We start from the raw sequence: 13,660 nt of genomic DNA, 5'->3' as shown, positions 1-13,660 counted from the left end.
GATAGAAATCTCATTCAAGTATAAATGCTTAAAAATGGCAGGGAATTCAATGAAAAAGGATTAGCCATGTAAACAGCTTTTTATATAAAACACTATTTTCCCCATGTTTGCCCCAGCTTGCAAGTCTTGCTGCAATACCCAGACACATTTTTTTTTAAACTTTTTATGAAACCTAAAAACATCAGTTCATTTATCATAACAGATTCTTACTGAATGTGGGGGGGAAGGATGGGAGGGACACGCCATCAACGAAAGACACTTTAACTGTTTGCTGGTGTAAATATACACAAATCCATTGACTTTGACTCTTAATTTATGCCAACAGTAAGAAATGTATTTTCTTACTTCAGCAATCATGTAAACTTTTCCATGCACATAAAACTGCTGTGAAGCAGCATAATAAATTCAGGTGTTACTCTAGTGTGGAATAATCAGCCAGCCACCTGTATCTTAGCTACACTTCGTAGTTCAACACAGGATGAAAACTGAATGCTCAAAACAGAGCTCCATATTTTACTATTTCTTTGAGAGAATTTCTCTGTTTTAACTGTCGGATATTGTAAACAATAATAGGCTTACTGTACAAAAAAGTTACTACAGAAAATATATATTTTTTTAAATGGTGATAACTGGTTTTCTGTCTTTAAGACTAAAAAAGTTCAGATGAGTCCATTGACACAGAAGCAGTAACAAGAATGCCCTCCACCATAATCATTCTACTTGCTTGCAAAAAACTATCAATATGTTGTAAAAATCTGGATGTCTTCTCAAGCAGAGCAACATGTTCCGAATATTTAATCTGTCCATATGATCTAACATACAAACAAAACCTATTAAGCTCTATACCCACTGCACAATTACTAATCCTTTCAAATGTTCTGATCTTAGATATGTGCATACACTTCTACCCTTGAACTACAAAAGCTGGATTTTATAGCCAGGGGATTTAAAGACAATTGTTCTTTAAATCTAATCAGAAATTAATTATGCAATGTTCAAAAAATTAGTAGAGCCAAAACTTAACTCAATTATAATAATGGGAGGACTATGCAGTATTCTTAGTACTTTAAAATTTCATGTCTCTTGCAAGAAAGAAGTGTCTTTCACAGAAACCCATCGCTGTTCATTGACAATCACCCTGCCCATAAGTGTTTTCAACTTTTTGATTGTATGAAGTGCTGATTATTATAAAATATTCAACAGAGAAATACACAATTCTCCCAAACGCAGTAAGGTATAAAAAAAAGGAAGTAAAACTTTTCAAGCTACCATGAGGATCTAGTTTTCCACACACAGCCTGTTTTTCACAAACATAAAGACTACTTAAAAATACAGGATATTTTCTAGAAGTTTATAATATTTGAATTAAGGAAACATTTCTGTTTTAATAAAAGACTTCTTAAACTGTTTTTAAATACAGGCATCATGGTGAGTAAGGAATCCAGCAAATGCTTACTCACAACCTCAGAAAGTGAAGTTGAGCCAGCAGCTTCCCTTGCTTTGGAGATGAAATATGCATTGGATCCCAATCGACAGATTAAGAAAAGAAACAAAGCCCTTCAGGTGAGATTTAAAGATATCTGCGAGGCCCAGAATGAACAAAGGGACAAACAACTATCTACAGTACAGCATGCAGACAAAAGAGAAACAAAGCCCATCTCTTATAAAGCAGCTTATCGTAAATATATGACAGTGCCCGCACGCAGGTCCATACCTAATGTTACTAAGAGCACAGGAGTTCAGACCTCACCAGATCTTAAAAAGTGTTACCAGACATTCCCTTTGGACCGCAAAAAAGGGAATATTATTAAAAGCGTCTCAGCTGTTGACACCTTTAAGAGTCAAAACAATGGATTTTTAATAGATATTAAGGATGAAGATAGTAAAAACTCAGGGGAGGCTGCTCATTGTAGCAAGGTCAGTGACCTAAAGACAGCAGAGTTTATTTCCCATACTCATGAACGCATGAATGCAGTAGATCAGCCTTCTAGTGACAACTGTTCAGAGGCATGTAAAAGCACTGATTTGCACAGCTGTACTAAAGAACCTCCTTCTCTTCAAAACTCAGCAGACTCTACTTCAGAAGAGCCTGATTACCAGCTGCACGATAATGCAAAACATGATACAGTGCCTCTGGATAATGAGGAATCTAATCAATCAGCACATGGGAAAGTGTTTAAGACGGAAGTAGCTACAATTTATTTACCTGCATCCAGTTCACATGCCACACAGCCTGACCCGCAAAACTCTGCAGCAGAGACTGAATGGTCACTAAGCCCAGCAACAGATGAGGAAAAAAAGAGAACTGTGCATCTTAATGGTCTGCAATCCCAGTCAGTAAATGCTCAGGCCTGCTCAACACAGGCACAGTGCCAATCAGCCGAATGTAATGAACAGACCCTTCAGATAAATGTTTCACCTATGGAAGAAAACCAGCCTTGTCAGACAGCAGTTGCTGTGAGTGAAGAATGCCAACAAATTGTGCCTCACACAGAAGTGGTAGACTTGAAAGCACAGCTTCAGATGATGGAGAATTTAATCAGCTCAAGCCAGGAAACCATAAAAGTGCTGTTGGGTGTCATTCAGGAGTTAGAAAAAGGCGAAGCTCATAGAGAAGGGTAAGTATAAACCAAACTGTTTTTAAAAGCTTTCTTAATATGTACTGTCATTTAAATTTGCCAATTTAATCTACACAAGAAGCATAAATCTTAAGTAAATTCCAGTACTGAACCAGTGTCATATTTTTCACATGTTCTAAATGTTTTTGCTTTAGAAATATGTCCTAGATTAACTACATAGCCATCTTTAAAAATAGGTCTTATTTATTTATATTCCTTAAATTGAATATTTAGTTGATTCATTTTTCTCGCTATATATATTTTTGTTAAGGAATTGAATCTATTAGTCTGAGGATTAGTGCCTGAAATGACATTGAAGCTATTTCACTTTTTCTAATATGCACATAAACTACCTTTCAGAATATGCATTATTCAGTATGCTTTTTATATCAACAATTTGTATGAACAATAATTCTCTGTATGGCACTAAAATTTAGAAGAAAAGCCTCATTCTATAATAGAAATATCTTTTAAGATTAAGGGATACTAATACAACTCTGAACAATCTCATTAACTGCATGAGAATCTTGATTGTTTTATTCTTTAAACTTCAGAGTTTTTAATCTTATTTGTATTACTTCAGATATTTAATATAAAGGAAATATTTGAATAACAAGTCTTCCACACAATGCTGATACTGTCCAAAATATGCAAAACTTTTCATCACAGCCAAAGGGAAAATTATTTTGTAATTATTTGTTTTCTTTCATAAGCTTACACATTTTCTACAAGTACTATTACTTTTGCATGAGTGATGCAAGTGATAGTTATTTAACCAGATACAGATAATTTAGTCTTTATCTGATAATTGCAACCCTTGGGTGCCTTTGGTGTCCCATATACATGATCTTCATTTAATACTATAAGGATTCATTGTCGTCATTTGCTAGTTTTTACTCAATGGCTGCATTTCAGAAGAAACACTTTTCTAACAGTTGCTCACACGTTTTTAAACCCTTCTATAATAGACAAGGTTTTAAATTTAACAACAAAAACAAACTCAGTTTTTCCCTCTCAAATAAACATTAGACCTTTTCCTTGTGTTTGGAGTAGATTGTATTCATCATCCAAACAGTAGACTTAAGAGTTACACTTTAATTTGTTTATTATTAAGGCACTAGAGAATGTTTTGTCAATCCTCAAATCTCTAAATATAATGCTTATAAATAATTTAAAAATCAACCAGTTTTCTGAACACATAACCGTTTTAATTTGTTTACAGATGGTTATATTATGTTCAGGATAGACTGATAGTGTTTGGCCTTTCAGACTTAGGAACTACTCTCTCAAGCAATAGTCGAAATAATTAACTCAAAGATGCCCTTTTTAATCTCCCCACCACCGTCAATTCTGCCCCATATTTCTCCTCACATAGATGGGTCCATTCAATGTACCCAGTATTAGGACTGTACCCAGTCCTATATCACTGATGAATCGCTTTCCTAAAACCACAACTCCTACCTCAATCGGTGAATGATCCCTTTTAAAGTTTTTCAACATGACAAAGCCCTTGTCCTGTATTTCCCCTAATCTAGAACAGTAAAAGTCTACCTTCAAAATAATACCCAAACCTAACAATATTAGCACTGAAAGACAAGATGGATGAGGTAATATATTTTGTTGAATCAACTTCTGTTGGTGAAAGAGACAAGCTTGTCACCAACCTAAGTTGGTCCAATACAATATATTACCTCACCCACCTTGTTTCTCTTGTATCCTAGAACAAATACATCTACAACATCACTGTAAACAATATTAGCATTGACTGTTACAGCCATCTTCCCCATATCTTGCAAACTGGTCAGAAAGCAAGCCCTTTTTTCACTCTGATCACCAAGATAGGAGGTATTAGAACTCCATTTTCTACAGGGATTATTTCCTGCCCCACCCCTCCACTTCCAACACGTCTCATCTGTGCTCAGATTGTTTAAAATAGGTGAACTGCAACAAGTTCAAAACAGTATGCACTTGGAGGCAAGGAAAAATTTAATACTTCTGGACAATTCAACACTGACTAATGTTAAAAGTTCCATTAGCATTTACATTCTAAACCCCCTTTGGTGTATGCTTGTATGCTGGCGATAACATATGGATATAAGATAACACACAGCTTTCCAGTCTAAATGCACTCTTTTTTTGGTCGAACAATAGTCAATATTTTAGTATCAATCTGAATTTAGAAAATGGCCTCAATTTTAAAGATTGGGGTACTTAATCCAACATGTGGACTGTTAACTAATGATGTTTGTCATTGTTTATAATAGCTGAAGAGTTTAATTTTTGAAAAAGTCCTATTGTATTTATATTGCATACTACAGTCATGCTAATACAATGATATATTAAGGAGTCATAAGACAGACCCCTTACAATATGAAATATAACTGGACACAGATCAGAGAATGTAAAATCTTTATTGTACCACGTAGTGTAATCTTTATTACGATGGCAAGATGGAGTGTAGGGCTGCCCTAACGTACACGAGCTGGCACTAGCCCTTGTGCGCCAGGCACATATCCCTGTGACAGTTTCTCAGGGTGCCCAGGACTGACAGTCACCCCACTGCCTCAGCAAGAGAGAGACTTGCTTGTGCTTAAATGGATGTCAGCTCTAGGGTGACTAGATAGCAAGTGTGAAAAATCGGGACGGGGTTGGGAGTATTAGGCACCTATATAAGACAAACCCCCAAATATTGGGACTGTCCCTATGAAATCTGTACATCTAGTCACCCTAGTCAGCTCCTTAACACCACCAGTCTGTTAGCCACCCAACCAATCTCCTCCGGGCTTTGCCAGCCCTTACTTTGCCTCGCAGGTAACAAGAAGTATACTCTAGCCTCAGAGCCTCTCTGAAAGTATCCCCTGTAGGATTCAGCTGCTATCACTGGACACCCTCAGAAGTTACCAGGTTCGCTGTCCCCAAGGGAACAACATACACACAGCTTGACCGAAACATTTCAGGATCAGCTCCTTTATAATATCACAGCCCTGAGATATAGTTATAGTGAATAGAATCATAACTTTAGTATTGGAAATAAGTATTTAAGAGATACTGAAAAAGGATAATGGAAACATCAATGGTCACATATAAAACAAAGTATAACAGGCTCCCTAAGAGGCTAAACTTAACTTTAACAGATTCTTACCTAAAGCAGTCTCCCAGCGTCCACCTTTCAAGAGTGCAAAAAGTGCTGTCCATTTTGCTCCCTCCGTGATGGATAAAGATGTGTCCTTTTTGCCTTCTGATATTCCCAAAGTTCATTGTTTTGCCTCCACAGTCGGAATACCCCTGTGTGATTTAGGGCAGTTCTGTGCTACAGGGGAAAATTGATCTAAGCGACGCAATTTGAGTTACATTAGTAGCGTAACTCAAGTCGACATAGCTCAGATTTACTTACCGCAAGGGCGACACTATGCTTTGTCGACGGGAGATGCTCTCCCGTTGACTCCCCTTACTCGTCTCGTTCCGGTACAGTACCAGAGTTGACGTGAGAGTGATCTGCGGTTGATTTAGCGGGTCTTCACTAGAGACAAGCCCTTAGTCTCCAGTGTCCTCCCAACTCCATATACTCCTTATGCAGATTTAGCTTTCATTGTGTTGGCTTACAGTCCTTAATTTACGTAACCAATAGCAAGACAACTTCCTTTGTCTGCCTCAAAGCTTGTTTGTAAACCCTGCCTTGATTTAGACATCTATTTAGTACATATACACAACTTCTGTACATACATCACACAACGATTATGAAGATCAGTATAGTCTTGGATTCATTTAAAATCCCACATGACATTCCTTATAGATAAATACTATGTCAGCAATGTGTTGGGTGCCATGAGTTTATAAGGCCTGTCGGGGCTCCTGTTACAGAACAGTGACCCCTCTGCCAGTTAGCATTGAGTGGTTCTTAGAGTCATAATCGCTACCTACTTAGAAATGCGGGTGTTGTGCAGGAGGTGGATACACCACCTCTATGCCAGCCTAGTTTCCCCCATTGCCCAGGGAATTCTCAGAATGCCAGATCTATCTGCTTGCCAGACTGTTTGCATCAACGGAGCAACACAAAAAAGAATCTGACCCTATGCATAGAGTAAGTCCATGCTCCATTGATTAGATTCCATAAGAGTAGCTAAGGGGTTCCCTTAGAAAATGTATACCTCATGAAGACCAATTGTATCTTAATCACTCTCTTCCCCAAAATACCCAACTCATGAATAAATAAATAAACCTTGCATTGTTCTAGGAATTTTCTTCCATAACTTCTTTTTTTCTACAGTGATCAAAAATGCACAGTTATTCATACTGTCCATCAGTCCTTTTTTATAATGCTAAAATACTCACTTTTTTTCAATATCTTGTTCTGAACTGATCCTGTCCTTGGTCACTTGGTATTATGAAAACAAAAAATATTCTTCTAGTTCTATGCCTATCGTAGCAGGCTCAACCATCTCTTCTGCCAAAATATCAACAATACTCAGCATTTCTACCACTTTATATTTTTTCATTTATTGAATAATGTACATACACTTGTGAAGAAAATATAGCTTATAAAAATAATTTATAATTAGTAGATAAGCACAAACAGCTTAATATTTGGTAGAATAAAAAGTTTTAACGTTTAATCAGACTTTCCTCCATTCAAGAAAGTCAGGGTCTTAAGTACTGTGGTAGTGCCATGGAATTAGTGCTCAGTGGAGTAATTTTCACTATTTTATAGGTCTTGAACTACTATTATGTACCACTCATCACTAAATATATCTGTGCCAGCAACAACTATATCAACATCTCCAGTGCTAGTGGCATCACCCTCTAGCTGACAAGCATCCCTGTTTACTTTTTAAGACTGTCATTTCTACATTCTCTCTACTCATATTTGTTCATACAGTACCAACATGCAGTAATACTTGACTACACTGAAAATACATTCTGAACAAGTGCTGCAAAGAGAGAAGCTGTAATACCTGACAGCAAGTAGAGGGCTCTGTTTGGCTCTTTCTGGTTTACATGCAGAAATCGTACATTGGTCGCAGTCCCTCCCCCAGTCCTGACATTTAGAGAAATAAAATCCGATGTCTCTATTGCCTCTGGACTGGGTGCCGATCCCTGTATGCTTTTCACAGAACATTAAAATTGGGCCATGAAGAAACACTTCTAGCCATACTGAAAGTCTGAGGTTTTATTTTTTTAAAAAGCATTAAAGACAGTTTTGACATATGAAATGTCTGAATGTTTTATAGGATTTTCCAGGGGAAATCAAAATTTGGTATGTTTAACCTGTGATCAAAGTTCAAAGAGGGAATTGTTTTAAAAAAACCACACAGAAGCTTTTTTATTATTATTAATGTATTTATTTAGATTATGGAAAATGGTGATGGGGATACAGTGAGCTAAAACTTAGGTTTAGACTTACAGGGTAAGTTAAAGCTGACAATGTATTATATATTGTGTAATCTTTATCAAAACTAAAGATACAAGATGCAGATTCAAAAAACCAAGAAACCACAAACTCCCTGCTGGCAGTTGAGGGAAGATATTTGGAATACCTCCCAGTGAGCTGTCATAATCAGGTAGTCAGTTATTGCTCATTTAAATGCAATGGATACACATTTTTTGAGCCAAATTCTCTGTTTTATTTGTACAACCTTAGTTATGCCAGTGAGTTTGCACAGGAGCCACTGAAAGCAGAATTCGAACTACTGTCCTAAAAACTGGTTAACTACAGTCCTGTGCATGGAATGTACGTTGAATATGCACTGCTTGAGCATTAGGAGGATTGCAGCATACTTAAGTGATTTGTTAAATTGTAGAACATCTGTGGCCAGTCCTTTGAAACTTCCAAGTATGACTAATGGCTATAAGCTAAGCCCTTTGTACTCTATAGCAAAGTAGACTGAAATTCTGTAGAAAGGATCTGATTTATGTGGCAGAGCTGTATGGGATTATATGGCAATGGCAATGAAAAATCCATCAGAGTAAAATTTTCAGAAGATTCTAAGCGACTTAAGACCTTAAATCCCATTGACTTACAATCTGGGACTGGATGACAGGGGATGAATCACTCAAATTGACCTGTTGTGTTCATTCCCTCTGAAAAGTCTGGCATCAACCACTGTCGAAGCCAGGATACTGGGCATGGTGGACCATTGGGTCTGACTCAGTAGGGCCATTCTTATGTTCTTAAGTCACTTAACTTTTGAAAAATTGTTGCCCTTTTCAGAGTATTTTTCAATAAACTTAAAATGCACCATAGTGAGACTATATAACTGTTATTTGTACTGAAAAGATCTGAAGCAGCTCCTAGGCTAACTTCAGCTGTTTGGAACTTGTAGAGCTAACTGAGTCTCAAAGTTTAAAATTCAGGATTCACACTTAATTCAAATGAATATGGGTGCTCATATTTATTACTGCTATTGTTTGGAATAGTATTTTCATGTCTGACTGGAATCAGTATAGAGAGAGCATGTGTGAGAGAGACGGACAGACAGATGGGGGGCAAGAGACATGTCCCATACAGTTCTAAGCTATTTGTAGTAGCAGCCTCTTCCTATCCTCACAAATACTGCAGCTACTGTTGATGCTGGTTGCCTCTACTCCTGCATTTCCTCCAAGAGAGCCACGGTCTCCACGCTTGGGAAGTTCCTAAGAACCACAAAAGCTAAACAACTTAGAACCAAAGTGTTTCCTCCTTACACAAAAATGGAAAAGCAAAGATCAAAGAGCCCATATAAATACACTCTATAAAAGAAGTTCGAGTGGGAACGGGGTGCTCACAGTGGCCTGTTCTCATTCTGGAAGGAGCTGCTTCTGCCTGCCTCCTGCTCTTCTCTTTTAAGGGAAGTTATAGCACAGAAGCAAGATCAGGAAATTCAATAAAATTACTGTGGGTGAGAGTTAGGCCAGGGAGGAAGGCAATATGGTGGATGGAAATGCTCACGACCAGAAGGCAGCTACATATTTGCAGATTTCTGCAATACAAACAGATTTTTATGATAACTAGAAACCGATAAATCACATAATTACATTATACACTGAATGTATTTAAATCTTAGCTTCTGTAACAGCAATCCTTTGGAAGACAAGAAGACAGTGACTGTACTTTACTTTCTGCTCTGTAGTCTCTACATTTGTTTGTTTGCTGATAGAATTAGTGACTTACTGAGACTGTCTCCTAAATTTTCAAACTAGTACTGCCATATTGCAGTGGATGCATTGTTTATAAATTATTCCTGAGTGCAGATGTATTAAGATGGCTTGGAACCTGTGATGGCTCACCCTTCTGAAGCAAAGACAGCAAATTTCCTTAGATATGTCTTCTTGTTCAAGGCAAACAATTCTACACAAGTTCGTGCATTGTTGAGACTTGCTCAGAGTGGCCTGCCGCTTCCTTGAATGTTTTTTTCCACTTACACTGCACCTTTTCACTGTCACCACCATATTTGCCCATCAAACATTTCCCTTCTCTTCTTGACACAGCTGTACTACTAGCAGGAGCAGTTGTGTTTTAATTTTCTAGGTTATCTCAAAAAACCCAGCATTTCTGCCTGTACTCCTCTTACCCTCCACACAAACACTCCTCTTTTGGGAACATCCAACATCTGAAGTTAATTGAACTCTGATTCTGAAAACTGTCAGTGTCTGAATTTCAGACGGCTTCTCCCACTCCTTGAAGCAGTAGTAATATTGGGACAAACACTGCATGCCTTCTTGCATGGGGTCACATTCTTACATGTGACACTTCCATAGTTTTACTCCCCTGTAGCACTTCTGTGGCTAATACTTTCTGTGGGAATAGGAAGGGAAAGATAAGGTCCACTGCTTTCTCTTCTCTGTGTGTGACCGTTTTCCTCATTCCAGCTCCACAGTGTCATCAGTGGCCCTCATGCTATTACCTCCAGCCAGGCCTATGAGAGCATTAAATGTTCATATAGGTGTCTCTTGGTAGGTGCCAGGTCCCAGCATAGCTACCACTCCTTTCCCCTTACACCTCTTCCATAATAAAAACCTAATGGACACAGAGCACAAGTGCTTCACATTGGTGACTGGGTAGACTTAGGATACACTACGTGCTTGGAATACAGACCTCATGACCTCCCCCATACTGGTTGTGCTGGCATAGACACACCTGTTCAAATGTCCCCTGCTTCCAGGTTAAAACTCAGAGTGAGGCATCTTCCCTCAATACGGCCTGAGAATTCTGAACAAGAGGAATCAGTGGGCCCCAAACTGAAGGTCTTGCTGTTAAACTCAAGATTGGTCATCAATAGATCCAACACCATTCAAGTTTTAATCACAGATTCACCCCACTTCTGGCCTGTATGTCCAAAACCAGGCTAGATGTCTCAACTAGATGTGTGAGGACACAACTAGCTCCAGATGGTTATCCTATGTTCAGATTAGCAGCCTATTTTTCATCCCAACTTCAAATACAAGTAAGGCATTATCTATGTAGGGGGAGCAGAGGGCAGAGCTTTCTCTCTGTAGAACCTGTAGCTGTGAAACAGATTTCCACTAGATGTGAACTGAACCCACGTCTTGTGACTTTCAGAACATGATGTGCGTTTTGTATTTTTTGGGCCAGTGTTTTCATAGCAATTGGATGTGATCATTCTATTCCTGTTGGATTAAATGTCTAGAGAGTGGAGAAAAGGGAGGACAACCTTTGTCTATTCACAGAGTATTCCTTATAATACCTTTTCAGAGAACCCAGATATTGTGACAGTTAAGGTTCCAGAAATACAATAACTGCCCTGCCATGTGTCTAATCAGAAAAATCAAAAGGCAATCTGAAAAAAAACAAAGAATGAATGCAGAATGAGGAGGCCATTAAAGTGGTTCAGCCATACAAAGCCACTGAAAAAGAAAACATCAGCAACATCCAACTTGAAGAAAAAAAACGAGTGGGAAAAATTTCAATAACTGAGTTTCAGAATCTTAATACTTACCTTTTTTCCTCAAAAAATGATGTTTGGATCCCAGAAAACACATCTTATTTTACTAATTCACTAATAGCTTGGCCGCACATACCATAGAAGCACAATTAGAATATCTTCTGTCAAAAATGGCCATTTAATTGGAATCAAACTTTCTATCTGGCCTTTCAGATGAGCCAAGATTTGAGGCATTCGAAGAAGAGATTCTGATGTACTTCTAGGGCTATTTAATATGATTGATTCTAAAGACAACTTGAAGTCCCATCATATTTTACCTTCCCTTCAGCAGGAACTCTGAAATGTGTCTGAGAGTAGGGTCCTTCAGCATGAAGAGACTTTGAAGCTAGGAGGACCATAGTGATATGGAAGTAACTGTGATCTGGATTCTCTGCTATTCATGACTAACTATATTTCCAGGGTCTTAGTCTTTAAAAGTTCCCACATTCCTTTGTAGCGCTGTAAAATGTTAACTAGCCTTCCTGATAAATCCATTCATATTAGTTGCCATAGATACTTTTTCCAGATGTGTCAAGTTGACCCTCCATTCCTCACACAGCCCTTCAAATTATGTACCTGCAAGGACAGATTTTCTACTAATCAATCATTTACAAAGGATACTATTTAGACAGTAAATTACCAATTTTCACCTTTAAATGAATAGAGTAATCCTATAATAAATTCATTTTGACTGTCAGTGGTAAAAGCCAGAGAGACAGGGCAGTGAGCCAGATATCCATCCAAACATACTAAAATGACATACGCAAAGCTTAAAAGGTATCCATATTTGAACTGGTATTGTTCTCAGAGAGATTAATCTATCTTTCCTATGAGATAACCATGACAGTTTTGTCTGAGCACCTCCCAAAACTATGAAGTACACAGAGATACATTCAACTCGTTCACCCCCATCAGAAAAAAATGGCCTTCACGAGTGTGGGCTGTTATTATGCAAAGGCTAGACCAAAGGGGTCAGTTTACCTTTGAAACTGCTGAGGGTTCAGCACTGATTCTGGAGCAAGTTCCAGATTTGCGAGTCAGTCAGCAATAAAACTTCTCCATGTTAGTCTTACTTTTGAGGTTGCAGTGGGCCATAACTATTGTGGGAGGTCATTGGGTGAAGTGGTTCTTATGTAAACTCAGTCCAGTTCTCCAGCTCAGGAGAGCTTTGAAGATGAAGACCAAAACCTTTACTTTGACCTGATTTTCAGTGGAGATCCTAATAAGGAGCAGAAAGCATGGTTGTGATGTGTTCTCAGTGGTTTACGTTGCTGAGCAGACAGGCTGCTGTGTTCTGAACCAACAGTTGACTTCAGCACTTTAATATCTAGATCCAGAGAATCATCATCATAAATATGTGGAACACTATGCAGTCTACTTATATGATGTAGATGGAAATAGTCTAAGACACACAATCTGGGTATCCAGGGGCAACAAAGAGTTGAGTTGGGTACAAAATCTTTGCATAGTTTTAACAATCTGATGGCTCTGTATGGAATCAATAGTGTACTGGGTGTGTCTGTCTCTTCCTCCTCCCTCATCATCGTCACAGCATCACGCTGTCTTTCCAAGATTCAGTTTCAGAGCCAGCTGCATTTCAGCTAGTTGCTGATCTCGGTCAGGCACTTTGATAGGTGGGAAATGGTGCTATTTGTGTTTGATATGATATAAGAGCTGGGCTTCATTTGTGGATTGTGCAACAATATTGATTATGCCAGCAATCTCCCAATGGATCTTTGGAGGACTCCACAGCTAAGAACCTTAGAGGCAGAGGAGCTGATGCCTATGTTCAACTGTATCAAAACTGGCAAAGCAGTCCAACAACATAAGTATGGCTATGCCGACTTTGTCCATAATCACAACTAAATCATCCCTCATTGCCACCGGCACCATCTCTGTTCCATGTCCTAGCCTGAAAACTGATCAGGAGAGGTCCAGGGATTAGAATATTCAAGCAAGATGGAGGCAACCCTTGGTGAGCTTCCTATTTCTAAGCAAACTACTTAAGAGGATACATAGTGGGTGTTAGTTAAAGAGAACAGTTGGCTCGAGCAATGGTTTAATTGCTGGTTGGGTTATGGGGTACTTTAGGATGGTAGATTTTCCTCCTCAAGAGAGTTGGCA

The 13,660-nt window shown here is 38.4% G+C and overlaps 2 protein-coding genes across 15 annotated transcripts in view; one reads left to right on the top strand and one right to left on the bottom strand.

The window, feature by feature from the left end:
- The window catches only part of DOCK1 (dedicator of cytokinesis 1), a 521,945-nt gene that overhangs the window by 293,246 nt on the left and 215,039 nt on the right, over positions 1–13,660 (bottom strand). The window lies entirely within an intron of this gene.
- INSYN2A (inhibitory synaptic factor 2A) overlaps positions 1–13,660 on the top strand; it is a 74,342-nt gene that overhangs the window by 19,892 nt on the left and 40,790 nt on the right. For all 11 annotated transcript variants that reach the window (XM_039480748.1, XM_039480745.1, XM_039480747.1 and 8 more), the window contains exon 2: positions 1,421–2,618. In XM_039480748.1, the coding sequence (XP_039336682.1) occupies positions 1,426–2,618 (1,193 nt within the window). In that variant the 5' untranslated portion in view covers positions 1,421–1,425. The remainder of the gene's footprint in view (positions 1–1,420; positions 2,619–13,660) is intronic.

The sequence above is a fragment of the Mauremys reevesii genome, linkage group 7 (genome assembly GCF_016161935.1).
Source record: "Mauremys reevesii isolate NIE-2019 linkage group 7, ASM1616193v1, whole genome shotgun sequence".
In the NCBI taxonomy this organism is placed as follows: Eukaryota; Metazoa; Chordata; order Testudines; family Geoemydidae; genus Mauremys; species Mauremys reevesii.
This window is presented reverse-complemented; position numbering and strand designations above follow the sequence as displayed.